At 39.4% G+C, this 27,849-nt stretch overlaps 2 protein-coding genes across 6 annotated transcripts in view; one reads left to right on the top strand and one right to left on the bottom strand.

Moving 5' to 3' along the window:
• LOC133560149 (uncharacterized) overlaps positions 1-25,392 on the top strand; it is a 36,082-nt gene extending 10,690 nt beyond the window's left edge. The window contains exons 5-8 of one of the 3 annotated variants that reach the window (XM_061912343.1): positions 1,551-1,598; positions 9,879-9,941; positions 19,393-19,519; positions 25,114-25,392. The gene's annotated coding sequence lies outside the window, so the exon portion shown is untranslated. Of the gene's footprint in view, positions 1-1,550; positions 1,599-9,878; positions 9,942-16,321; positions 18,838-19,392; positions 22,027-25,113 lie in introns of those variants that run through there. The other 2 variants (XM_061912341.1, XM_061912342.1) reach the window with 2 other exon arrangements.
• Positions 1,172-21,929, bottom strand: nat16 (N-acetyltransferase 16). Of its 3 annotated transcripts, XM_061912348.1 has the most exons (7): positions 21,738-21,929; positions 16,092-16,234; positions 8,410-8,602; positions 5,973-6,198; positions 5,608-5,832; positions 5,199-5,536; positions 1,172-5,130 (listed from the first exon to the last, which is right to left on the bottom strand). In XM_061912348.1, exons 3-7 carry the CDS (start codon positions 8,451-8,453, stop codon positions 4,902-4,904), a joined length of 1,062 nt encoding a protein of 353 aa, XP_061768332.1. In that variant the 5' UTR covers positions 8,454-8,602; positions 16,092-16,234; positions 21,738-21,929; the 3' UTR covers positions 1,172-4,901. The 3 variants fall into 3 exon arrangements, with proteins under 3 accessions (XP_061768332.1, XP_061768331.1, XP_061768333.1); XM_061912347.1 differs by lacking the exon at positions 16,092-16,234; XM_061912349.1 differs by lacking the exons at positions 8,410-8,602; positions 16,092-16,234 and having other exon boundaries at positions 21,738-21,927.
• Positions 25,393-27,849: the final 2,457 nt, after the last annotated feature.

Here is a 27,849-nt window from a genome sequence, read left to right as displayed (position 1 = left end):
TTTTACGAGAAAATATTACAGAAACCGAAAGAATATGAGAAATTGTTCCAAATTTTATAAGAAAAAAAGTCGACACATCGTGAGAAAGACTGCTTATAGCTAATTAATTTTTATTTACATTTTTTGTTTGTAATCTGTTTTTAATATTCATTATTTAATTTGTTATCATAGTATGTCACTATATACTCCCAGGGGGTAATCAAGGGTGATGAGTCAAATGCAGAGAATAATTTTGCCACATTTAGTATGTGTGTGACAATCATTGGTACTTTACCTTTAACTTTAACATATTTATTTATTTATTTTTAAATTAATTTTGGCCAAAAGGGGTGCATTTCAATTTCTTTCATACACTTCTTACTGCATATGTTGGCCAGAGCACTTCAAATGTTTACACACACTTGTTATTTCATATGGTGGCCAGAGGGGGAGCACTTTTAAAACAGACTCACAGTCCATTAGAAAAATCCCTCCTTTTTGGGACCACCCTAATTTTGATAGATTTCACCACCATGCAAATGAAACATTCTCTATTAGATGCAATGGTTTTCCGTATTGGGACCATGATTTCGGTCCTAACTTGTTCATTGGTACTCATGTGGAAGGTACTTTTCCTTGTTGATGTCTATAAATACAAGAACACACACACACACACACACACACACACATCACACACAATGTGGGGGAGGATTAAATAAGCTTTGCTTCTTCCTACTCCTTTTCGGACATGATGTATTGTGTATTGCGAAATGATGAAATTACCTGATGTATAATGGTGTATGTATGTCATGTTCGAAATAAACTAAGAAAAGAAAAGAATGTTTCAAATGGGAAGTTTTCAGCTCATTAGATAGGAGCCACATTGCAGAGCTTTTGAGGCATATTGGCTGTGATGTTATGTCAACAACTTTAAGCAGTCATTTGATCCTAAAATAATAGGTCATTAAAATAAATATTTAAAAAACAGGCAAGGTTTATTTAAAAACATAAACTATCCAAATATAGCTCTTTTAAACTATAAAAAATAGATTAATTCGTCAAATTATATGATGTCTTTTTTTTTGTCTTTAGCAACACAAAGCAATGGAAGTGTGTTTATGCTAGTAAACGTATGTGACAAATACGGTGCTTCTATAATAAACTATGCACATAATGTAAAAAGAAAAACACGGACACGTTAGTCGTCTTTACTAAGACATTAAATAAGGAAGCTTTGTTCATGTCTCCCCCGCCTCCATTTTTTGGAGGTCCAATGCATTAGCAGTCAATGCCAAGATGAATCAATCACTTCATTACAAGAACACAGAAGGTTTGAATGTACACAGAAAAAAAATACATATTTCTCGCTCCACTAGTTTAGTAGTGATTATAATTTGCACGTAACACAAGTCAGTCTGTTAATAATCATGTTAAAAAAAAGGACAATGTGAGCAGCAAAGGAGTTTCACAAAAATAGAAGCTTACTAAAAGCCTTAAAAACTAGTTTTCTAAATGTATTAGCCTCTGTCTGTCTGACAGCCTTTACATTGTATCCTGTTCTTGTTTTTTAGGATGACAAACTGACTTGATTGATTGTAAAACATCTCAACAGGGCGAAGGTAAGGATGCTACTTGGCTATTATTGCCACTGACTACTAAAGTGCATGCTCATTCACCTACTGCATGAAGTCAATGGCTTGTACAGGCATTTGTTAAAAAACACAGTCCAAACTGCAAAGCACTGTATTTCAGTGTCAGTGTCACATTCAATGAAATTGAAATTTAAACCTGAAGATGATTTGCTGTTTTTTGTTGTATTGTTTTTTTCTTGACAAATTAATGGATTAGCAGTAGTGGCTTATGGCACTTCCCAAGCATGCATAAAAGTTCTTCACCTGCTCTCTCAAGTTTTGCACAAATACATCAATACAAATCTTATTCTAATGAAAATGTTCTGACAATAAAGTTCCTTGAATAATAGTGATCTGACAAACACGTTGACATGGTTCTACAAGTGACAGGAGATCAATGTAAAATTTACAGTAAAAATAGAATGTTTTATTCTTTTAAAAAAAGATGCCACATGCTCTGAAGGTTTCCTACCAGAACCAAAATAATAACATGAGGCTGCGGCTTTCCAGCACAACATACACTATTTACATGTGTTACATATAGAATTAAGACCCCAGAAAAAAATATAAGAAGTTGAAGGGTTCATCTTCAAACAGATGCTGTGTTTGGTTGTGAGATAAAAAATAAATTCCAGCAGTTAAATCCAAGAAGTCAGCTGCTATATATTCAGGACTGTATTCAGGGTGTGTCACTACAGAACTTCTTTCAATCCAACAAAATACAGTAGTAGACTGTCTCTATGTGTATTGTTTGAATGGATGGACAAATGGCAGCAAACATTAGGGCAATGCTTGAGATAATTTGCAACTTTCTTTGGTTAAAAACAAACTATTATTAGGCTCCCTGGACTTTGACTTGACAATATTGGTTGTCATAATTAAAATCAGTATTTAGCACAATGGAGTGTATATATAAAAAAATAGCATTGGAGAACAAAAATTATCATTCATATCAGTTCTGCAGCAAACTGCTGTTATCCTACTGTATTTGAAGGTGAAACTCATGGTGGCCGAACCATTCAAACACAGAAGTGATCCAAAACCAAAAAACAAACCAACACCATTAAACACCTGCTGCACATTAAAATTGCTGCAATCGCATTAAAACTTCAGTATCAAAAACAAATGCAACAACGCGTGGTGCAACTTTACCAAACAAAAGAAAGCTTGCCAGACTACCAGGAAATTAGCCAGGTTACCAGGCATGGCAGCAGGGTAGCCCCTGGCTAAATTGGGACCCGAAGCAGAATTTATTTTTAGGCCACCCTCTTATTACAAAAAAAACACTTTTTTTTTTTTTTTTTTGGAAAGGATTTTTATCTTTTTAATCAAACTTATTTGATGAATGTTGTGTACTACAACAAATTCATGGGAAATAAATTGTCTCAGTAATACATTTTTTAGTGCAAAATAACAAATGAGAATATCTGTGGAAATTTGCCGTTATTTCTTTATCAATGACAGAGCGGAAAGAGGCTCGGAATATGTTTGAAGTAGAATTTGATATGGAGCGTCCTGTAATTAATTAAATGACATGTTACATGCGCTCATTAACGCAAAACAGGGACCCCACAATTTGTGGGGTGTGCACAGCGCGTGATCTACATTTAATTAAGAGACACCCTTGCACTGTAGACCTGAGGGATATCTCTCTCTCAGATAAATGTAAAATGTTCCTATAATCTCCCTAGTTAATACTTAGTTGTAAAAATAGATTGCTCTCTAATACTGTAAAATATACATTTTGAGATATCTCTCAGGTCTGGAGTTGCTGGTAGTCTGGCTAACGTCTGTTTTGTTACATGAAATTGCAGCAGTTCTCTCAAGCAAATGTTTTGGGGGGTTTTGTGTTTTTTAGAACAGAGATTCTCAAACTGGTACATGTACCACTAGTAGTATGTGGGCTCTATCCAGCGGTACATCAAATAATCATTTGATTAAAGTACACTGTTTTTTCCCCCCCCTATATTCATACAGTGTTCAAACTGTGTGTAATGTTACGGTGACCAAAAATATTAAATATACTTGTTAAATAAAACCTATACTTTTAACAACACTTAAGCTTACTATACTACTGTATTTTAATGTTGGTCATTATAGTGGTACATGATGAGCCAGATTTTTGCTAAGTCAAAAAAAAGTTTGAGAATGACAGTTTTACGCAATTGCATTTTTTTTAAATTTACCATTTGTTTTTTGACCCTGCAGCGTTTATGTGATTGCAGCATTTTCCCAGCTTATTTTTTTTTCTGTGTGTAATTGGTTTTGGATCATTTGTGGGTTTGAAACGTTTTGACGTAGCTGTTCGTTTACCCCTGTCGGCCATTGTAAGACTGCATATGCAGTATTTGATTTAAATATAAATATGCAATTGTATCATGTTGCTATGATTAGCTATTAAAACCATAATGTTATATTGAAGACATATTGTATTGAGTTATCCTCACTCTTTAAAAAAGTGCTTTCTGGAACAATGTATTTGAGGTACGCAGATTTTAAAACGACTTCACGAGTATGTAAACGTTCCAGTAACACTATTAGTAGTCGTTGAATTGCAGCATATTGTAGTTATTTTCATACTGTTGAGCCTCTTCAAGCATTAGCATGTACAATAGTTAGACATTATGTTATCCATCTCAAAACAAACAACAAAGCCTATTTTCCACCCACAGCTGAGAACGTTTTTTCTGCAAAAATAGTACAGTATATTTCAGTTACTGTTTTAAAATGAGAAGAAATAGACTAACAAAGACAGATGACCGATCATTTCTCCTGAAGGAGGATGAGCTTGTTCTTGATATATTTTGTCTTCTCCCATTCCAACTTAACCACAGCAGGTATTTGTCAATTTAAAGTGCTTTCAGAGTTGTGCAGATGTTCTAAGCAAACTCAGCTGTCTCGTATTTATGGCAAACAGCAGCAATGTTGGAAATGCCCAAAGGGTTATTTGTCTTTTCAAAAAAGAGCTTTTTAGGTTACATCACTGCTACGTAACCTTAACTTTGTTGTACAGTACGATTTGAAAAGCTCAGTGGTCCATGACTTTGAATCTGAATATGAGCTCAATGTATTAGGAATGGACTCAGCGTAGGAATTATCAACCAATTCTATCAAAAATCTTGTTTTAGAAAGTATTTCGGAACTCCTGTCAGTTTTTCAAAAATAATAACAGCTCATGCTTCAAACTCTGAGTATAGAATGATTGACAGTATTCTAATCTCACAAATGTAGTATGATTAGTCGCTTTGGCTCGTCTTCTAATCGAGCTGTCCATTGCCTCCTTGCTGGTGACTACATGACATCGGACTCCACCACGCATTGCTCCGTGTATTCCTTCACCAGCTCCACGTTCAGGGTGTCGCGGCAAAAGTCGGCCATGGGCTTCCAGAGGGGCGGGTCCAGGAACATCTGGCACATCACGTAACCCTTCAGTGTTGCAGTGTGGCGCTGCAGGTGGCACAGGAACTGCTGGCGCACCAGGTCCAGGTCTTTGCCGAACATGTCGATGTTGAGATAATACCTGGTGAGAAACAAGCTGTCAGTGGAATAAAAACGTTGGCGAGAATGAGGAAGACAGCGGGCACACACCACTCATCTCCAATGGGGACCCTGAAAGGGAAAGTGCACAGGCTGCCCACAGTAGGGTTGGAGGCATCGTCCACCATCCAGTCAATGTCCTTCTTCATCAGGATGGCCATGTTAGTGGGCAGAAGTTTGAACGGCTGCCAGTCTTGGATGATGGTGGCGTTCGGGAGGACCCCCCGCATCAGGTCAGTGGTCAAATACAGCTGATAAATGGCGTTGTTGTCCAGGCGTATGGGAGGACCGTTTGAGAAGAAGGAGGACAGCGGTGCCTGCATCTGTCCACCAATATCAGACAAACGAAGCTTGAGGTCTTCGGCTCGGAAACGCATCAGCAGGATGCCCTGTGGGAAGAAACGTTGCAGTCGGATCACAGCTGGACTGACATCTTGATTTGAGTGGGGACGGAACACACCTGTTTGGTTATGATGCGATACTTCTGGAAGTCTTTGGGTCTGAGTTGGTCATCACGTGTTAGGCGGCTCACTTTGACCTCTGGATATTTAGATTTGACGAGCTCGGCGCAAAAGCGTAGCAGGACTCCGGCCACGCCTTTTCCCCGTTCTTGAGGGGCCACACGAAGACCCTCGACCAGCATGGTCTGCCCATTGTCAATCACACACACCGACTCCAGAGCGATCTGTCAAGAAGGACCAATACAATTAATTCAAAAGACCGTCAACAGTTTAATTTTAGTATCTTTAACGATTGTAAGATACGATGTGGTGTCCTACTCTATTTCTAATAGTTTTTCATCAATTAATGAAAACACAAACGTACCACTTTCCCTTGTTTGCGTGCCAGTATGACTGTGCGGTTGCTTTCCTGCAGCCAGCTGGTGTATCTCGTGGGCAGATAGTCGAGACCTCCGTAGATATCCTGGCTCATAGCCATGATGTCGTCAAAGTCCTCCTCAGTGGCCACGGTAAACTGAAGGCCTGCCTGGGACAGGGCCTCAGGCAGCTGGGCTGTGATTAGGCTGGTATCGATCTTCATCATGAAACAACTGATGACATAGAAAGCGAAGGGAAAATTATTGCATCGGAAAATAGCACGGCCCACTCTCTCTCTGCCTCTGCCTCTGCCTCTGCCAGTGCCAATCAGTTCCTGTAAAGGCATCATGGAAATATAGCTTGTGTCATAAGGTTCCTAGTGAGTAAATGAAAACAATATCAAAGACAGGGAAACAGCAGAAAGTCACAACCTTTGCAACATCTTCATCGCACTGCATTCTAATCTATCAGCTACAGTGTGTCATATCCGCACGATGCTTCCTTTTGAATAGACTTCGATTGGTTGCCATGCCAACAAATCAACCAGCACAAAATACCAAAAACAAACAATGGACCCAAACAATATAAGGCCAAGACGAGAGATGGGGAAGCAACTTTGCACACCAAAAAACTGAGAAAAACCCACAAAAATTGCTAAAAGAAGTGTTTTTAATGAGGTCAGAATACAGCGCGCAAACACATTAATGGTTTACATTGTAATCCAGATTGTTTTAAAGGAACAAAAAGAGACTATGCAACATAACATAATAAAATGATGAACAACTTTTGCTACAACCAAATATAAGAATGTCATCACACATTCACATAGGTAGGACTGGGTATACATGACAATGTTTTGTCTTTAAAACAGGAAAGACATCATACACATCTAAGTATCATTATGTATTGCAATGTTATCTGTCCATATCGGTCCATATTTACATTCACAGAAAAATTATTAATAATGGATCTGGACTGATGATACCCAGTGCTAGCTATAAGTAGCATGAGAGAGATGATGAGAATGATGCGTAGCAAAAAAAAAAATACTGTCGCTTGAATGCATTTTAAGCCAGTAGACCACTAGAGCATTCCACTTGAATTTGTTTGCAATACAATCCATGGCAACCAACACAATCGCATCATTGGACAGCTTTGCAAAACAAGCAAGATCTCCGTTGCAAGACTGTATGCACATGTTTGTAAATCAAGAGTCCAAAAGGAGCTGGATAGAATGGCCTTTTGTAAGAGGACGTTTTACTACTGTAATCTATCACTCCATTCCATAGGCTTTCATTCCACCACCATTCAGTTTGGCTCATTAGTTCAAAAGCATGTGGGAGGAAGGCCACTGCAAGAAGGACAAGAGTAGTCGGATGATGTGGAAGTGCCTCATCAACCGACCGAGAGGCAAGGCTGAAACACGTTGGAGAACTGCAAACCCCCAAAAAGCAAAATGGAAGAACTTGCTGGGTTCTGCTTGGGAAGTATCCATGGATCCAGCTCCTTTTTAAAAGGGACATGATAGAGCTTGTAAGGAGAATAAAAGGGCATACAGTACACCCCAAAGGGAAAAGAAAGGGGAGGCCACGCCTAATTACGAGCAATCAAGACTAAATGAGCGAGGACAACAGAAAATTTCCAGGCAAGAAAAAAGGTAGTGGAAGAGAATCTCAGTCTTGCGTGTAAGCAAAGAATCTTTCTTTTTTGTCCGAGTAGGCCTTCTGGTGTGCTTCAACTGCACAATAGTCAACATGGGAAAGACCCTTGTAATGCACAAAGCCTAAATAACCGTCAGCAAACTCTTAAAACCAAAGTAAAATGTCTGTCGAAGCGTGCACAGAAGGGCTCGTCATGTCCCAATAATGTCAGGGCATTTGTAGTGCAAACACTGTCCGCTACTTCCCATCATGCTTTGATGCTTTGCGATGAGGCCTGGCAGGGCTGCTTGGTGTTACACTCACATCATGTGTCATTCTTCTCTGTTTGGCTGCTGATAGAGTACTCCCCAACAAAATACAATCCGGCCCGTTTGCAAAGAGCACCGTTTAACGTGTCAGCAAACACCCGTGAGTTGACAAAACACACAAAAATGCACCGCGCCAGATAACCGCGTCATTGAATTGACAAAGTCATGCGTAAAGAAAGGTTCGGCCGAAATGCTTGTGTGTGCTGCTCACACTGGCTAAAATTAGTTACAGGCTGTAGTCACAAATGACTGTCTTTTGACATCATTGACAGTGGCGCAGTGAATTCATGTAAACTGTCATTTCTAAACGTCATCTATGACATATGTTACAGGTCAATTAGTAGCCACTAAACTTGGCACACATGATATTTTTTCACAATAACACACCACATTAATTGTGTTTAAAGTACACTGCCAACTTTGAGCATTTCCCATGGTGATTCACCTCAAAAGTACAAAACTCAAAGGAACACACCATGTCTTGAGTAGATTATCCTGTCGGTAAGGTGCTGAGAACATGGACACCAAAATGAATCATGTCTCTGGAGAAGGAGGGGCATCCTGGAATCGGCTCCTGTGGCTTGACGCCCGAAGGCTCCACGCTGACGCTAACACATAAGCATAGCGCCACAGAAGGCTCCATGTCATTTTTTCCCCCACACGCGATCCTATACATGAAACAAACCATTGACACAAAGGTACCACAGAATGATTAGTTGGTAGATCTCTGTGATTTTTGCCATGAAAACACAAATCAAAGAGTGCAAAGATGACTGCAGTGACCTTCATGGATAGTGATAAACGGCACCTTGTAGCGAGACATTATTCAGACAGAGGTCAGGGAAAATTGCGCCTCTTGATTTAGTGGTATTAAAAGATGGCCGCCCTCTCCTTGGTTGGTCCTCGTGAGCAGTTTTTACACGGACGCTTACAGTGGAACCCGCTTACTCGACGCACTGATGTCGACATAAGCAATTGTCGACTGAAACCAAAACTAACCATTGCTTTACTTATGACTTTGGTCAGAGACATATGAAGAATGGTTGATAAATAACAATTTTTAACCTGTGGCATCTTGTTGAGATTTGTGCCTATTTTTGTTTGGATTCGTATGGTATTTTATACTCCTATCTAACAGCTGCTGTGGAAACTGTGTGTGTGACTACAATTACAATACAACAATGGTACCTGCTCAAATCTTTCTTCCAGTGGCTAACAAGCATAGAATCCAGGTTAATACTGCCATATTTTTATACTGAAGCTTACTTTTTACTCAAGAGGAAATTAATTGTGGACGTTTTAATACTGTGTAACTCAAAAGTTATGTGGCTGTTGTCATTTCATTCTGCCTATCAATAACAAAGATAATGCTACAACACATGTTGACATATAACAATCTGTATTTCTGTCACATTTAATGTCGACAAATGTGGTTGACCATGTATGTGTGGCGACACTGACTTAAGCGAGGACTTGTTACGAACAAGAATACAGTTGGCCGGGACATAGAAGGGTTGTAGTTATAAGCGGGTTCCACTGTTCTATACTGTATGTAGTAGGAACAACTCCTTTACGGCTTATTTAGCATGGTTTGGAAAGCGTGAACACACTGAATATGAAAGTCCAGTGAAAGTGACCTGAACATTAGCTTAACATCAATCAATAATGTCCATGTGTAGCAAAGACCAATACTGCTGCAGGCTATTTAATAGGATGAAAGTTTTCAACACCCCAGCTGCAGTATGTCCTATAACAACTGTGGTCAACAAATACAAATTAGTACTGTATGTACGCTTCAGTTGCTAAATGTGTTTTGATATCTTGGCACTTTGCATCACTTAAAGTCAGATATTGCTAAGAAATACATTGAACAAAATGGATATAAAAAACAAGCAATTCAGTGATGAAATGATTTAATGTCAAAAAACAATGTTGTGTTCACAGAAGAGCGTGTCTCGACAGCCAAGACGTCACCTGCAGCCAGGCCTTGCCTGGTGCCACTGAAAAGTAAGAAAAATCCATTATTATTATCCTCCAAAGTGTTGGGCAAATACAGTATATAAACTGTTTATCACATGACATAAGGAAATATGTGTTTACCTGAATGTCAATTCATGGTGCATTTACTGACTTCGTGGCTTGACATCATCAAAAGTGATTTCTGAAAGAAACAAAATGCAATACAGCGCCACAGGCTAGTTTTCAAACATTTAACTCTCTCACATTATCCTAACTGATAACATAAACTGTGTCGTTAAGACAGATATATATCTGATTGATCAATAATAATTGATCATTAAAAAGGTAAGGCACTTGAATTAGCAGAGTGCCAGCAATTTAAAACACGTCTTATAATATTATGACACTAAAATATGTTACCTAGCTCTCAGAAGTGGCAACTAAAGCCTCAAAAGTTTCCAACTAAGTCTCAGCTGTGTTAACAATTCAAAACAAGTCGTTTGTTGTATGTGTGGGACATAATGTTATTATCCTTCAAAGTGTTGGGCAAATACAGTATATAAACTGTCTATCACATGACATAAGGAAATATGTGTTTACCTGAATGTCAACTCATGGTGCATTTACTGACTTCGTGGCTTGAGATCATCAAAAGTGATTTCTGAAAGAAACAAAATGTAATACAGCGCCACAGGCTAGTTTTTAAACATTTAACTCTCTCACATTATCCTAACTGATAACGTAGACTGTGTCATTAAGACAGATATATAATATATTGATCAATAATAATTGATCATTAAAAAGGAAAGGCACTTGAATTAGCAGAGTGCCAGCAATTTAAAACACGTCTTGTAATATTAGGACACTAAAATATGTTACCTAGCTCTCAGAAGTGGCAACTAAAGCCTGAAGTTTTCAACTAAGTCTCAGCTGTGTTAACAATTCAAAACAAGTCGTTTGTTGTATGTGTGGGACATAATGTTCAACCCTGTCCTTCATTGTGTTTAGTTTGATCTGACATTTGATTGTAGAGGCTTTTTTTTTTAATCGTTCCACCTCGTTCCTGCATCATAGAATGCACTTTGTACAAAAAAGAGGATATATGTTCAACAAGGAATAAGACATTTTCGACATGTAAAGAAGCAGCCATTGGCCCAAATGGCTACTGTTATAAAATGAGGGTCAAAAGGAAGAGAGGAGAGTGTGGGGGATGGGTAGCGGGATTATACTACTCCTGCTGGCTGTAATAAATATGAGGAATGGAAGGAGAAAAAAGGCCTAGTGGCATTTTATTGTCCAATTTGAGGGGCGGAAGGACGCTATCTGTGCAGCTCCCATGCATGACATCATGTCACACGCCTTCATCTGGTCCTTTGACCTCTTCGTTCCGACACGACCTCCTCTTCATCTCCTACGCCCTCCTGTCGTCCTCCCCCGAGCTTCACCTCCTGAAGAATTACCCCCTTCTCTTGTCAGTCCCTTACCATCCCCCTCCTAAATCTGTCCCGCCCTTACTACACATCTCAGGCCTCCTCATTACTAACAATGCACCATGCAACAAAAACAATGTTGTCTCAGTCCTCAAGTTGGCTTTCGCGAAAAAAAAAGAAGAAAAAAAAAGACGAAAAAAAAAGACATTTGTCCGGTGGTCACTTTTAAATCCTTGCTCATACTTGCGGTATACACACGCAGTCAAAGGTTGGTTCATTTGGCCATGTGAAAGACCTTAACTGTATCTCAATAGGTGCACGTACAGTACGCAAAGGCCCTGACTTACTTAAGGTTTGGGTGTACTGAAACACGTGCAAACTTGATGACACGCAAAGCTGATCTACTAAACATGTGCAAAATGCATTGCGCCTGTGAAGTGAGCAGAATAATTTGTGCAATTTATTTTGCGTTTCTGTCTTCTTTAATATGCAAAATATATGCTGCGCATCATAACGCCCATAATACTGGGAGGAGAAGATGCATATATTATTATTTAGCACAAGGAATGTAATCTTTCAACACACTGTTTTGCAAGCACTATTTAGCGTCTTATTTAGTATGTCTGGGAAGGACACGCAAACTGACCGTTCTCAAACGGCTGCAGTATCAGTAGTCGGGCGATGGACGGACAAGAATCCTCCGTCCTACGAGTGTGTCAATATTTTTGACGCTCAGAAATGACAAACACTAGACACATTGTCTTTTCAGCAACATCATTTTATAACTTTATAGCTGCTGGAGGACTATAGGGGCTGGCTATAAAACAAATTCAATTGTTATGTTTTGGTGTCCTTTAGTATTTAATAATTTTTTTTCCACATGGAATAATATTGTTAAAATTGTTTTTCTATGAAAAAAACTTACAACATGAATATGCAGTAAATGAGTGTCTCCACTGTATAATACATGCAAAATGCTCATAAGTACAGTGGAGGTGCACAGTGCTGGAGGTAGCGGGAGAGGAAGGACTAACTCAAGTAATTGCAATTTATGAAAAAAAGGAAAAAAGAAGCAACGGTTAAATATTTTTCTCATAATTTCTGGAAAGTGCGCAACAATCATAATAGATTCGGACAACACTACACTCTAAGTACTAACACAAAGTATACTTACAGAAGTGAATTAATGGAAGTATTCCATTCGACAAAAAAACTGTTTCACTTTGCACACTTTCGAACTTGCACGTAGGTTTTCTGAGTGCATTTACAATTTGTCTGGGCGATATGGCTGAAAACTGTATCACAATATTAGCTTTTTATATTGGTCGATATCGATAATTACTGATCATTTATATGACTCATGGAAAATATGGACCAGGAGAAAAATATATTAAATGTTAAATTTTTTTTTTGAAATCTAACCGTCTTCTGATTATAATCAGAGTAATCAGCTAACAAGGTAAAAGGAAAAAAAATGTCCACACAACCATGGAAAACACTTAATCAATGTTAACAAAATTCTAAAATCCCAATAAACACTTAACAATAACGTCTTTAAATGAAAGTCCAAAAATTAGGAATATAAGAAATGCTTAATAAAGTGTAACAAAATAGTGCCAAGTGTGAAAATGTAAACAGGGAAACCTGAGAAAAACAATTTTCTGCAGGTTTACTGCCAGGAAGTTACGTTGTCTGTGTAACAACTAATTTGGTCTGTTATTCTTATCTAAGTATGGAAACTAATTTATGTTATGCAGTAATTATTAAATAAAGAATATTGGACCAAATTATTTTTTTGAAGTAGCATGTGTGTTATACAGACCCCGTTTCCATATGAGTTGGGAAATTGTGATGGATGTAAATATAAACGGAATATAATGATTTGCAAATCATTTTCAACCCATATTCAGTTGAATATGCAACAAAGACAATATATTTGATGTTCAAACTCATAAAATGTATATTTTTTTTGTTGCAAATAATCATTAACTTTAGAATTTGATGCCAGCAACACGTGACAAAGAAGTTGGGAAAGGTGGCAATAAATACTGATAAAGTTGAGGAATGCTCATCAAACATTTATATGGAAAATCTCACAGGTGTGCAGGCTAATTTGGAACAGGTGGGTGCCATGATTGTGTATTAAAACAGCCTCTGTGAAATGCTAAGTAATTCACAAACAAGGATAGGGCGAGGGTCACCAATTTGTAAGCAAATTGACGAACAGTTTTAGAACATTTCTCAACGAGCTATTGCAAGGAATTTAGGGATTTTACCATCTACGGTCCGTAAAATCATCAAAAGGTTCAGAGAATCTGGAGAAATTACTGCACGTAAGCGATGATATTACAGACCTTTGAGCCCTCAGGCGGTACTGCATCAAAAACTGACATCAGTGTGTAAAGGATATCACCACACGGGCTCAGGAACACCTCATAAAACCACTGTCAGTAACTACAGTTGGTCGCTACACCTGTAAGTGCAAGTTAAAACTCTACTATGCAAAGTCAAACCCATTTATCAACAGCACCCAGAAACGCCGCCCGCTTCGCTGGTCCTGAGCTTATCTAAGATGGACTGATGCAAAGTGGAAAAGTGTCCTGTGGTCTGACGAGTCCACATTTCCAATTATATTTGGAAACTGTGGATGTGGTGTCCTCCGGAACAAAAAGGGAAAATAACCATCCGGATTTTTATAGGCGCAAAGTTCAAAAGCCAGCATCTGTGATGGTATGGGGGTGCATTAGTGCCCAAGGCATGGGTAACTTACACATCTGTGAAGGCACTATTAATGCTGAAAGGTCCATACAGGTTTTGGAGCAACATATGTTGTCATCCAAGCAACTTTATCGTGGACGCCCAAGCTTATTACAGCAAGACAATACCAAGCCACGTGTTACAACAGTGTGGCTTCATAGTAAAAGAGTGCGGGGTACTTTCCTGACCCGCCTGCAGTCCAGACCTGTCTCCCATCGAAAATGTGTGGCGCAATATGAAGCGTAAAATACGACAGTGTGGAGATCCCGTACTGTTGAACGATTGAAGCTCCACATAAAACAAGAATGGGAAAGAATTCCACTTTCAAAGCTTCAACAATTAGTTGCCTCAGTTCCCAAACGTTTATTCAGTGTTGTTAAAAGAAAAGGTGATGTAACACAGTGGTGAACATGCCCTTTCCCAACTACTTTGGCACGTGTTGCAGCCATGAAATTCTAAGTTAATTATTATTTGCAAAAAAAATAAAGTTTATGAGTTTTGAACATCAAATATGTTGTCTTCGTAGTGCATTCAACTGAATATGGATTGAAAATGATTTGCAAATCATTGTATTCCGTTTTTATGTACATCTAACACAATTTCCCAACTCATATGTAAACGGGGTTTGTATTTTGCTTTCTCTTTTGAGTTATACAGTCTTGCACTTTACTTCCTACCTGTTGTTTCCGTACATCCGAATAGGGAGCGAATGAGGGTTTGAAAAGAAAAGATGAGCGCGGCAAAGGACTATGGTCCGTTTGGAAAAAATCCCAAAAACTGCCATACTGTCGAAGTCAATTTCCTAGTTTAATCCACAATTTCTACGCTCTCTGAAGGTTTAATTTTTAGTTTGTCTTCTCACTCAATGCAGAGAATCAACAGCGAAATGGCGCAACCAAACTGATATTTGATACTGTTATGCGATTGACAGTTTAGCATGTCCGTCCCATTGCTCACTGACAACTTCCTGTTTTGCTAGGTTACCAGACCGCGAGTGTCTTTGTTCATGCAACCAACCATGCTTCATTCTTTTCCAGTTTCTTATGACCAGAAAATATATATTTGTAGAACATTTTATCCAAAACATTTTATATTGATATGATTTACATGTCTATTGCAATATGCAATTATATCGCCCTAGATTACACGGAGAACTACAATAAGATGCAGTTTGTTATAGTATCAGGATGTTGGAGAGATGAGAAACTTACTCGAGTTGTTGCAATTTACCATTAAAAGGAGAGAAGAAGCAGAAAAATATTGGTATTGTCATTTTCGGTGAAAGTGCAACTTCCGTAATAGATTTGGTACACTACACTGTCAAAATTTGCGCCCCCGGAAACTATGAATAGTCAGTATATCTACTGAAGTATACTGTTAGAAGTATTCCATTTGAGACAAAAGCTGTGTCTCAATTTGCACACTTCCGCACTTAAACTTAAGTCTTGAAATCACAGGATTTGGGATGCTACACTGTCAAAATGTGCACCTTTAGGAACTAAGTCTAAAAGTTTAATGACAGAAGTATGTAATTGGAGAGACTGGTCTTCCCATTTTACCACCCTCGACAAATTCCATCTTTTTTTACACATCGACGTATCATTTTGTGTTGTGTTCCCATAAAAGTGCAATTATGTCATATAAGTGTCAAGTGATGAACGCATCTTTATCAGTCAAAAACATTTTCTGGGAGGAAGTTGTTCTACGCAGGAAGTGTGAAGTAAATAGAAGTGAAAGCGCAGGATGATGTTGTGCTTGTCTATTTTTCTCTCCCTTCCATGATTAATAGACGCTTTCAATACCAAATACCAAACTGTCAAAAGCCATCAGCTCACATTGGGACTCTCTCTCCTCCCTCTTTTTCTCTCGCTCGCTCTCTTCATTTGGACCAGTGCTAGTAGAATTTGACAGCCTGCAGCATAGTTTACCCTAACAAGTTACCATTATTGAAAATATTTGCCCATACAAGGAGTCAATCAGTTGTGCACATGTGAAAAGAAAAAAAACATACCTGACTTTGATTGGATTTGTCGAAGGTAGTGTCCTAGTTATTCCGTTAGAAAGCTCTTCATCCTTTTTGGTCACCCATAAGGACATTTGATGGTTCGATCCATTTGGGTTGTTTTCTGGCATCATTCCTTCAGCTTCAAATGGCTTTTTAGGGAAGAAGAGGAGGTTCCAGGTGATTGTTTGTGTTGGCTTTGTTTACTGGGTGCCAAAATTGTATCTGCTCCCATGCAGGGCTCCTTTCTTCATGAACACTTCAAGGATCAGAATCTCCAAGCTTGAATCCAGTGGCTATTCATCAAGTCTCAATCAGGGAAGAATGCGCTTGTTTGTGACCGACGCCAATTAAGCAGATAAATATACATTTTGTATCGCTATATAAAGCATTTATATCTTAGTCCAATAAGCCCCCTCGGTCTCTAACACTTGCTCCATTCCTCCATCTTCCGTGCTGTAGGGTGTCCTACTTCTATTTAGGATGAAGGGATGCTCCAGATGGCCCACCAAATGGAGAATTTCCACATGCACCGTCAAATCAAGTGATAGGGAATAGGCATATTATACTGAAAGCTTTAATATCTGTAGGAATATCTCATGCACATAAGGATAATTACGCTACTGATGCATAAACCTGTTAGCTGTATAGTCATTGTTAAAAGAGGCTGATTGCAACGTTTTATAAACCAAAACATATACAACACCACCAGCTAGCTCCTGTTACTAAAAGTGGTTTAACAAAACATGTACTTCTTTAAAGTGTCTGAAGGGTGATGGGTCAAATGCAGAGAATAATTTCGCCACACGTAGTGTGTGTGTGTGACAATCATTGGTACTTTAACTTTAACTTTATACATGTCACTATTACTAATTATACGAAATAGAATTTGCTCCTCGGCCTGAGGAATTTGTTTGGCGTTCAACCTTGTCACGCTACGCTGTCTCATACACGCGTACATGCACACAACGCGTGCGCACATGCAAAAGCAGTCCCGGAGAATAAACGAAGGGCCCGTCCCCACGATTTATGTTTCATTTTGATGCCGGTTTAAAAAAAAGAAAGAAAAGTGTCCGCATTGTGTCAATATCAATAACGAGTCACATCCAGGCGGAAACGTTTATTGGGTGAGAGGGGTGTAATGCAAAGCCCCGCCATAAGTGGCGCTGTAAGCAAACAAAGCCACCCGAAACACCAATACGATAGAAGAATGAAGTGTAACGCCGTACTGGGGCCACTTACATCCACTGTAGTCTGCAGAGGATGATGACATTACAGTATGTTGTTGTTGTTGTCAGCGAATGTTGCGCAGGCTTTTTTCGTCCTCATCTGGTCACATAACCGTGACGGGGCGGCGACAGGGCGGGACGACTGGCGCACGTAAATGACAAGGCGCCGTTATCAGACTTTCCTACTCTGGAGCCTATTCTCAAAAACAATTGTTTCAGACCACCCAGAACCTCGTTTACGTGGGAATATAAAGTTAAAACAATAATTTTTTTCCTGTTTCCACCTAAAAATGTGACCGTGGAGACAGGCCTCAACAGCCTGACGTCATTATCTGCGAAAAGCCGTTTAAGGGCAGTATACGATCCATTAAAAATAAATTGGGAAGTTAGTGTCCTCTAGGCATCCGTGGAAAAACAGGAAGCAGCCGCTTTAAGTCAGGGTGTGTCCAAACTTTTTCCACTAAAGATGTGAGACAACTTTTATGTCATCCGCTACGCTAAAATCCTCCAATCCGCAAAGTATTCAAAGCACTTCACTTTTTGTCACGTTACAGCCTTACTTCAACATTTTTGTCCTCCAAATTCTACACACAATACCCCTTAATGAAAATGTGAAAAAAACATTTTTTTTTAGAAATGTTTGCAAATTGATTAAGAATAAAAAACAGAGATTTCACATGTACATACATGAAGCGCAATGAATACTTCCCGGATGCACTATATATGCAATGCTATCTGAACAAAACATCCACATTTTCTGGTGCGTTCCATTCACCTCAGAAGTTGGAAGTCGGAAGTCGGAGCTGTGAATGACATCACAGCATTCTAGCTACCAAGTCGGAAATTAAGATAACCACATCTACGAAATCTATTCTTGTGTTTGCCTTATCTGAATACAAACATACAAACAACTTCTCGACCAGGGATTCTCAAACTGTGGTACATGTACCACTCGTGGAACAGAGGCGTTATCAAGTTGTACGCCAAAGAATCACTTGAAAAAAGTACAGTGTTTTACTTTCCGATATTCAAACAGAGTGTTACTGTTCAAACCGTGTTTAATGTTACAGTGACAATAAATATTAAATATACTTGTTAAATAAAACCTCTGCCTTTTTTTTTTATGAATACTTGGGGCTTACTACGCAACTGTATTTTGATGTTTGACATTATAGTACTTGGAGAGCCAAATGTTTTCTGTGGTGGTACTTGTTGAAAAAAGTTTGAAAACCACTGCTCTAGAAAAATATGCGCTCCTTTTGCAACACGGTGGCTGAAGAGGAAACAAAAAGAAGCCATTGCTAGCGATGTAGTACGCGTATACCACGTAAAAAAAAGAAGGTAATTCACGCTACAGTAACATCACCATACACAGTGCATACGTCCACCAATACATTGTATATGGCTGATTTAGTGTAACAAAAAGTATTCAGAAATTCTAATAATGAATATTACAGAAGCTCCTATTATTGTTTACACTCCAGCCATCTTTGAAAGCCAATTTGGGGGTCGTGAGGACTTTCCAAGTAGGAAATACAACCTCAGGGGGCTTTTGAGTTGAAACTTCCGATTTGGAACTTGAAACTTCTGACCTCCCAGTACAAATAGAACGCACCATTAGTTTTGTGTTGTAAGTGATTAAGAAATTACGTAATACCTAATGATACATCTCAATAATAAGGAATTTGTTTTGCTTTTTCAATATGCTGAGGATGAATACAAAAATTAGCTGCAAATCTAAAATGCCTAGTTTGAACTCATTTGGAATTTTGAATGTCAAATGAAGACAATTTTTCAAACTCTGATCTTTTAGTTCGAGATAAGACTGTACTTTATCTGAATTCAAAACTAGGACTATTTAACTCAGTGTATTCATTTGACAATACTGTAACACACAGACACAGGCTGTCATTGTGCAGATGTACCTAATTATGTGTCTGTTGAGTGTATACATGAAGCTCAGCCTGACGCTCCATGCTTTGTGACACAAAACCCATCTGAAAGAAACTGGAAACATTCCAAACGAATGGGTTAGAGCTTTGACACTACAGACTAATTCATGTATTTTTTTTCTTTTATAGACAGACAACACCATCAGGTTATCCTTCGCTGCCCACAGGAACTCTAATGATTTTGCAACAGAGAATGAATCCTCAATCTACATCTAACCACAGCGACACATTACAAGAATAATAGAACAGCCCACTGGTTGGTAAACTCTTTCTCATTTCAGTCCAGGAATAAACAAACCATTTTGTTAAGTCAATGTATAAAGGTTAATTGCATTCAAAAACATAGGCTTACATATATTATAGACATACCTGTAGCATTTCACACAAAAAAAAATGTTGTTAAGCATCGCCCAGTCTTTGTTAAACAAGTGCTTAAAGGCCTACTGAAACCCACTACTACCCACCACGCAGTCTGATAGTTTATATAGCAATGATAAAATATTAACATTGCAACACATGCCAATACGGCCTTTTTAGTTTCCATCCATCCATTTTCTACCGCTTATTCCCTTTTTGGGGTCGCTGGCGCCTATCTCAGCTACAATCGGGCGGAAGGCGGGGTACACCCTGGACAAGTCGCCACCTCATCGCAGGGCCAACACAGATAGACAGACAACATTCACACTCACATTCACACACTAGGGCCAATTTAGTGTTGCCAATCAACCTATCCCCAGGTGCATGTCTTTGGAAGTGGGAGGAAGCCGGAGTACCCGGAGGGAACCCACGCATTCACGGGGAGAACATGCAAACTCCACACAGAAAGATCCCGAGCCTGGATTTGAACCCAGGACTGCAGGACCTTCGTATTGTGAGGAAGACGCACTAACCCTTCTGCCACCGTGAAGCCCCCCTTTTTAGTTTACTGAACTGAAATTTTAAATTTCCCGGGAGTTTCTTCTTGAAAACGTCGCGGAATGATGACGTGTACGCTTGACTTCACGGGCTGTTAGGAAATATGAGCGCTGCGCACACACACAGCTAAAAGTGGTCCGTTTTAACCGCATAATTACACAGTATTTTGGAGATCTGTGTTGCTGAATCCTATGCAATTTGTTCAATTAATATTGGAGAAGTCAAAGTAGAAAGGTGGAGTTGGGAAGCTTTGGCCTTTAGCCACACAAACACACGGTGATTCCTTGTTTAAAATTCACGGAGGTGAAACTTTACTATGGATCACAGCGAACATGGATCCCGACCGAATGTCAACCAGCAGGTTTCGGTGAGAAAATTGTGGTAAAAAGTCGCTTCTTACCGAAGATCAGCTGAGCTTGTGCCGCCCATAAAGCCGCCGTCGACTTCCCTGAGACACTGCGCGTCAACACACCCGTGGACACAAACCTCTGACTATCAGGTACTGTTAAACTCACTAAAACACTAGCAACACAATAGAAAGATAAGGGATTTCCCAGAATTATCCTAGTAAATGTGTCTAAAAACATCTGAATCTGAATTTTTAAAAAAAATTGTTTTTTTTTCTTCTAATCCGTCGCTATCAATATCCTCAAACACGAATCCTTCATCCTCGCTCAAACTAATGGGGAAATTGTCGTTTTTCTCAGTCCGAATAGCTGTTTTTGTTGGGGGCTCCCATTAAAAACAATGTGAAGATGTGAGGAGCCATCAACATGTGACGTCATCGTCTGCGACTTCCGGTAGAGGCAGGGCTTTTCTGTTAGCAAGCAAAAGTTGCGAACTTTATCGTGGATGTTGTCTACTAAATCCTTTCAGCAAAAATATGGCAAAATGACACATAGAATGGACCTGCTATCCCCGTTTAAATAAGAAAATCTCATTTCAGTAGGCCTTTAATGGCCAAATATTTAAATTTCATTTTTTACCCAAAAAATTGTATTGATTATTTCATCGTGAGTGCACTTGCAGTCAAAGCCACCAATGAACACATCTTCCTGTATAAAAGGCATCATTTACAAAATCATCTATGGAAAATCAATTCCACATCTTTCAAATTGCTGAAAGTGATAGGTCTATATTAATGATAAAAATAATCTTGCCCCTGGTGTTTATTTAGCATCTCTAAGCTGCAGAATGCGAGTGCATAATCCAAAGCATTTGATTGTGGACGGTCAGTGAGCCGCGCCGTGTGACGTCACGCGTCATTAAAAACGTGACAGCGGCAGATAAAATAGAGGCCGGATAACGCCGCAAGGTCACGACGCTGACGTTTGTAAACGCACATCCTTTGTGAAGGTGACACATAGGATTAAAGAATCATACAAGAAAATACTTCACAATGGAGCTGGAAGGCCTGCTGTAAGGTGCGGGGATGCTCCATGTCGTTGGTACATTTCCATTACCGATCCATCTCCACTCCCCCCCTCCCTCACCCACCCCCCACCAAAAATACCTAACCGGGCCGCCGCTGTCCAAGCCGTCAGCACGGCGGGTCTTACCGCAGATGAGGCTCGGTGCCGGGCGTCCTTAGATGCTGGAGGTCGGAGACCGGATGGTGGATGGTTCCCGGCGGCTGACGCACGATGACGAGCTGACGAGATACCAAGCGCCGCTCTGGCTCACACTGGAGGCTCAAGCCGCTCTGGCCCCGCCCCTCCCAGTTGTCCGCGTCAAGCCTGCTGGGCGAGCCAACTGGACTCACTCGCGCGACCCTGCACCGCCGCAGACCCCAGGACCCCCCTCCACCTCCTCAAATACTGCATGTGCATGGAATTCCAAGGAGCTTCAGTAAGCAACATACAACACTCTTGCAATCTGATTCCTTTTAATACACGTGTATTATTTTAGCATATGTTATAATTGCACTGCCACTGATTCTCAAAAGGGGCACTTCAAAGCACCCAAGGGTAGTTTTTATAATTATATATATATATATTTTTTTAAATAATTATTCACACATCATTTTATATATACCGTATTTCCTTGAATTGCTGCCGGGGCGCTAATGAATTTAAAACCTCCTCTCACTCCTGCGCTTACCAAAGGCATGCGGTAAAAGTAAGCATGCGCTAATTATTTTAAAACCTCTTCTCACTCCGGCACTTACCAAAAGGTATGCAGTAAAAATTTGAGTGTGACGTAAGCTTGGACCTTAAATCCTACTGAATAGCTCTTAATCTTCTTCCCTTTATGCGATTTCAAATCACCGGTATTGAAATCAGCCTCCTCCATTTTGAAAATTATGACAGGGGAAGTGTCACTCGTGACGTCACGAGTTCGACCAGGCGGTAATACTAAGCACACGCTAATTATTTAGGGAAGCGAGTTTGACCGGGCAGTAATTCAAGGCAGGCGCATACTATATGCCCTGCGGCAATTCAAGGAAATAAGGTATTTAAAAATAATTATATAAGAAAAAATAATGGTTAGACTGCACGCACAGACGCATTAGGAGCCCTAATAGAAAAATCAGTGAAGTTGGCACATTGTGCAAATCGTAAATAAAAACAGAACACAATAATATGCAAATCCTTTTCGACCTATATTCAATTGAATAGACCCTTTAATTGGGAGCTCGCTGTTTAACCATTCAGCTGTCCTTGGTCTTCCTGAGCCAACATTTCCAGGCCCCAATGACATATTTAAAGGCCTACTGAAACCCACTACTACAGACCACGCAGTCTGATAGTTTATATATCAATGATGAAATATTAACTTTGCAGCACATGCCAATACGGCCATTTCAGTTTACTAAATTACAATTGTTAATTTCCCGCAGAGTTTTTTGTTGAAAACGTTGTGGAATGATGACGCGTGATGTCTCGGGTTGGAGGCGGACATATTAGCGGCTAAAAGTCGTCCCTTTTCATCGCGCAATTACACAGTATTCTGGACATCTGTGTTGCTGAATCTTTTGCAATTTGTTCAATTAATAATGGAGAAGTCAAAGTAAAAAGATGGAGGTGGGAAGCTTTAGCCTTTAGCCACACAAACACACGGTGTTTCCTTGTTTAAAATTCTCGGAGGTGAAGCCTTACTATGGATCAGAGTGGTCAAGCGAACATGGATCCCGACCACATGTCAACCGGCAGGTTTCGGTGAGAAAATTGTGGTAAAAAGTCGCCTCTTACCGGAGATCAGCGGAGCTTGCACCGTCCATACAGCTGCGTGACTTCCCTCAGACACTGGCATCAAGACACCCGTGGACACACCCCTCCGACTATCAAGTACTATTTAACTCACTAAAACACTAGCAAAACAATAGAAAGATAAGGGATTTCCCAGAATTATCCTAGTAAATGTGTCTAAAAACATCTGAATCGCTCCCACTGCAACCGCCTTTTTTTTTTTTGTAGTCCTTCGCTAGCAATATCCTTAGCCACGAATCTTTCATTCTCGCTCAAATTAATGGGGAAATTGTCGTTTTCTCGGTCCGAATAGCTCTTGCTGCTGGAGGCTCCCATTAAAAACAATGTGAGGATGTGAGGAGCCCTCACACGGGTGACGTCATCGTCTGCTACTTCCGGTAAACGCAAGGCTTTTTTATTGCGACCAAAAGTTGAGAACTTTATCGTCGATGTTCTCTACTAAATCCTTTCAGCAAAAATAGGGCAATATCGCAAAATGATCAAGTATGACACATAGAATGGACCTGCTATCCCCGTTTAAATAAGAAATCCTCATTTCAGTAGGCCCTTAATCTAGAACCTGTCTCTGTAAACTATGATATAAAATGTTAACTCCCCCAGGTGGATCTTTCTTAGTTACTGACCAACCAGACTGGAAATTGAACACATTCCCCTTTGACGGGGATGTAGCTGCTTTAACCACTCAGCTATCCTGGATCTACTCGAGATAAGATTTCAAGCCCCAATGACATATTTAATCATGAACCTATCTTGGTAAAATCTAATGGAGGTGGAACAAAAAACTTACTCTTTTGGTTGGAGCTGATTTGTAACCAGTGGTAACCAGTTATTGGTGTTAACCAGTCAGCTATCTTGAGTCTTCATAAGAACTGATTTCGGGCCCCAATGACATATTTAATCGTGAACCTGTCTCAGTAAACTATGATTGTGATGCGATAAAACACTAACTCTTTCAAGTGGAGTTTTTGTAAGTTACCTATCAGTCCTACTGGGATTCGAAAGTAAATAACATAAATAAATCAAAATGAATAGGAACATGTGAAAAATGGTCATAAGATGTAACTGCACTATTTGTCCTAGTATACAACAATAGTGTTGATGTATGAGATCTAGTCTTACAAATTTTAGAGAACACCTCTAAACTATTTGAAAGTTTGTCAATTAAATATGACAGCCCTGCAGTGAGGTCTTTTGCCATTTTTTGTTGAGGGAGCATATAAGCAGCTACTTCTACAGACCCTAAAACCAGTGCAGTTGGCATGTTGTGTAAATCTTAAATAAAAACAGAATACAATGATTTGCAAACCCTTTTCAACCTATATTCAATTGAATAGACTGCAAAGACAAGATACTTAACGCTCAAAAAGGAAAATGTTATTTTTTGCAAATATTCACTTATTTGGAATTTGACTGTGACGACGCGGATTCGAACCCGAGATTCTCCCACAGCAAGATCCCACACTGTCTGGCAGCATGCCAGGACACGCCCCCGCATGTGCCTCGCACCTCACGCCCGCGCTTCGCCGCAGCTGTCGATTGTCAGAAATCATTGCACCTGGCAGCAATCAGGAAGACAGCTTAAGAACCAGTCACTCCTTGGAATCCGCGCTGGAACGTCGTTAACTCTCGTAGTAAGCATACGTCTCTGGCTTCCCCCTAGTTGTCCTCGCCTTCTTTTGTTCTGTGCCTTTTTGCCTCGCTGACTTGTCCCTTGTCCTCCTTGCAGTTGCCTCCCTCGATCCTCGATCACTCGCCTGGACTCGGACCTTGTTTGCATGCCGCTTGCCCTCGACCTCCTGCCTGTCCCCGGATCTTCCTTGTGCCTACTCCTCCTTGACCAGACGCAGGTTCCATTCAACACGCTTGTACAACATCCTCTTGCTTAATTCACATGGTTAACTTCACTCTTAATCCTGCAACCAACACTTAGAGTAGCATACACATCTCACACAATCATCAAAGGTTACAATAAACCTGGTAACCTTACGTCTTTCGTGGCGTCGTCTCCTTCCAGTCCTTACGTACATAACCTTGATGCTTGCAACAAGTTTCAAAAAAGCTGGCACAAGTGTCAAAAAAGACTGAGAAAGTTGAGGAATGCTCATCAAACACTTTGTGTGTGTATATATGTATATATATATATATATATATATATATATATATATATATATATATATATAAGGACTGTGAATCTTTGGGTGTCCCACGATTCGATTCAATATCGATTCTTGGGGTCACGATTCAATAAGATATCGATTGTTTTCGATTCGATTCGATTCTCGATTCAAAAACTATATTTTTCCGATTCAAAACGATTCTGTATTCATTCAATAGATAGGATTTCAGCAGGATCTACCCCAGTCTGCTGACATGCTAGCAGAGTAGTAGATTTAAAAAAAAAAAAAAAGCTTTTATAATTGTAAAGGACAATGTTTTATCAACTGATTGCAATAATGTAAATTTGTTTTAACTATTAAACAAACCAAAAATATGACTTATTTTATCTTTGTGAAAACATTGGACAAAGTGTGTTGTCAAGCTTATGAGATGCGATACAAGTGTAAGCCACTGTGACACTATTGTTCTTTTTTTAATTTTTTATAAAAGTCTAATGATAATGTCAGTGAGGGATTTTTTATTGCAGTTCTGAGTGTTGCTGGGTCAGGTTTGGTTTTGGAATTGGATTGCATTGTTATGGTATTGCTGTGTAGTGGTTTGTTGGATTGATTTAAAAAAAAATTTTTTTTTAAATCGATTCAAAAAAAAAAAAAGAGAATCGATTCGGAATTGCACAACGTATTCGATTCGTATTCAAATCGATTTTTTTAGGGGTGTGGGGAAAAAATCAATTCCAATCTGAATTGTGATTCTCACGTTGTGCGATTCAGAATCGATTCTCATTTTTTTAAAATCGATTTAAAAAAAAAAAAAAAAATTTAAATCAATCCAACAAACCACTACACAGCAATACCATAACAATGCAATCCAATTCCAAAACCAAACCTGACCCAGCATATATATATATATATATATATATATATATATATATATATGTATATATATATATATATGTATATATAAATCGTTTGAGGTGCTTACTATGAGGTCTGTCACACCGCTGCCTCTACACCTGGCTGTTATCTACCGCCCCCTAGGGCCCTATTCGGACTTTATCAATGAATTCTCAGAGTTCGTTGTTGATCTAGTGACACACGCCGATAATATAATCACGATGGGGGACTTTAATATCCATATGAATACCCCATCGGACCCACCGTGCGTAGCGCTACAGACTATAATTGATAGCTGTGGTCTCACACAAATAATAAATGAACCCACGCATCGTAACGGTAATACGATAGACCTAGTGCTTGTCAGAGGTATCACCGTTTCCAAAGTTACGATACTCCCTTATACTAAAGTATTGTCCGATCATTACCTTATAAAATTCGAGGTTCAGACGCATGTTTGTCAAACTAATAATAATAATAACTGCTATAGCAGCCGCAGCATTAATACGGACACAACGACAACTCTTGCTGACCTACTGCCCTCGGTAATGGCACCATTCCCAAAGTATGTGGGCTCTATTGATAACCTCACTAACAACTTTAACGACGCCCTGCGCGAAACCATTGATAACATAGCACCGCTAAAGTTAAAAAAGGCTCTAAAAAAGCGTACCCCGTGGTTTACAGAAGAAACTAGAGCTCAGAAATTATTATGTAGAAAGCTGGAGCGCAAATGGTGCACGACTAAACTTGAGGTGCACCATCAAGCATGGATTGATGGTTTAGTAACTTATAAACACATGCTTACCTTAGCTAAAGCTAAATATTACTCAAATCTCATCCACCGTAATAAAAACAATCCTAAATTTTTGTTTAGTACGGTAGCATCGCTAACCCAACAAGGGACCCCTTCCAGTAGCTCCACCCACTCAGCTGTTGACTTTATGCAACTCTTTAGTAAGAAAATTTAACTCATTAGAAAGGAGATTAAAGACAATGCGTCCCAGCTACAACTGGGTTATATTAACACTGATACGATTGTATATACGGCGGATACTGCCCTCCAAAATAGTTACTCTCGTTTTGAGGAAATAACATTAGAGGAATTGTTACAACGTGTAAATGGAATAAAACAAACAACATGTTTTCTTGACCCTCTTCCTGGGAAACTGATCAAGGAGCTATTTGTATTATTAGGTCCATCAGTGCTAAATATTATAAACTTATCACTTTCCTCGGGCACTGTTCCCCTAGAATTAAAAAAAGCAGTTATTCATCCTCTCCTTAAAAGACCTAACCTCGATCCTGACCTCATGGTAAACTACCGACCGGTGTCTCACCTTCCCTTTATTTCAAAAATCCTCGAAAAAATTGTTGCGGAGCAGTTAAATGAACACTTAGCGTCTAACAATCTATGTGAAACCTTTCAATCCGGTTTCAGGGCAAATCAC

Source organism: Nerophis ophidion, linkage group LG10 (genome assembly GCF_033978795.1).
Source record: "Nerophis ophidion isolate RoL-2023_Sa linkage group LG10, RoL_Noph_v1.0, whole genome shotgun sequence".
NCBI classification, from domain to species: domain Eukaryota; kingdom Metazoa; phylum Chordata; class Actinopteri; order Syngnathiformes; family Syngnathidae; genus Nerophis; species Nerophis ophidion.
This window is presented reverse-complemented; position numbering and strand designations above follow the sequence as displayed.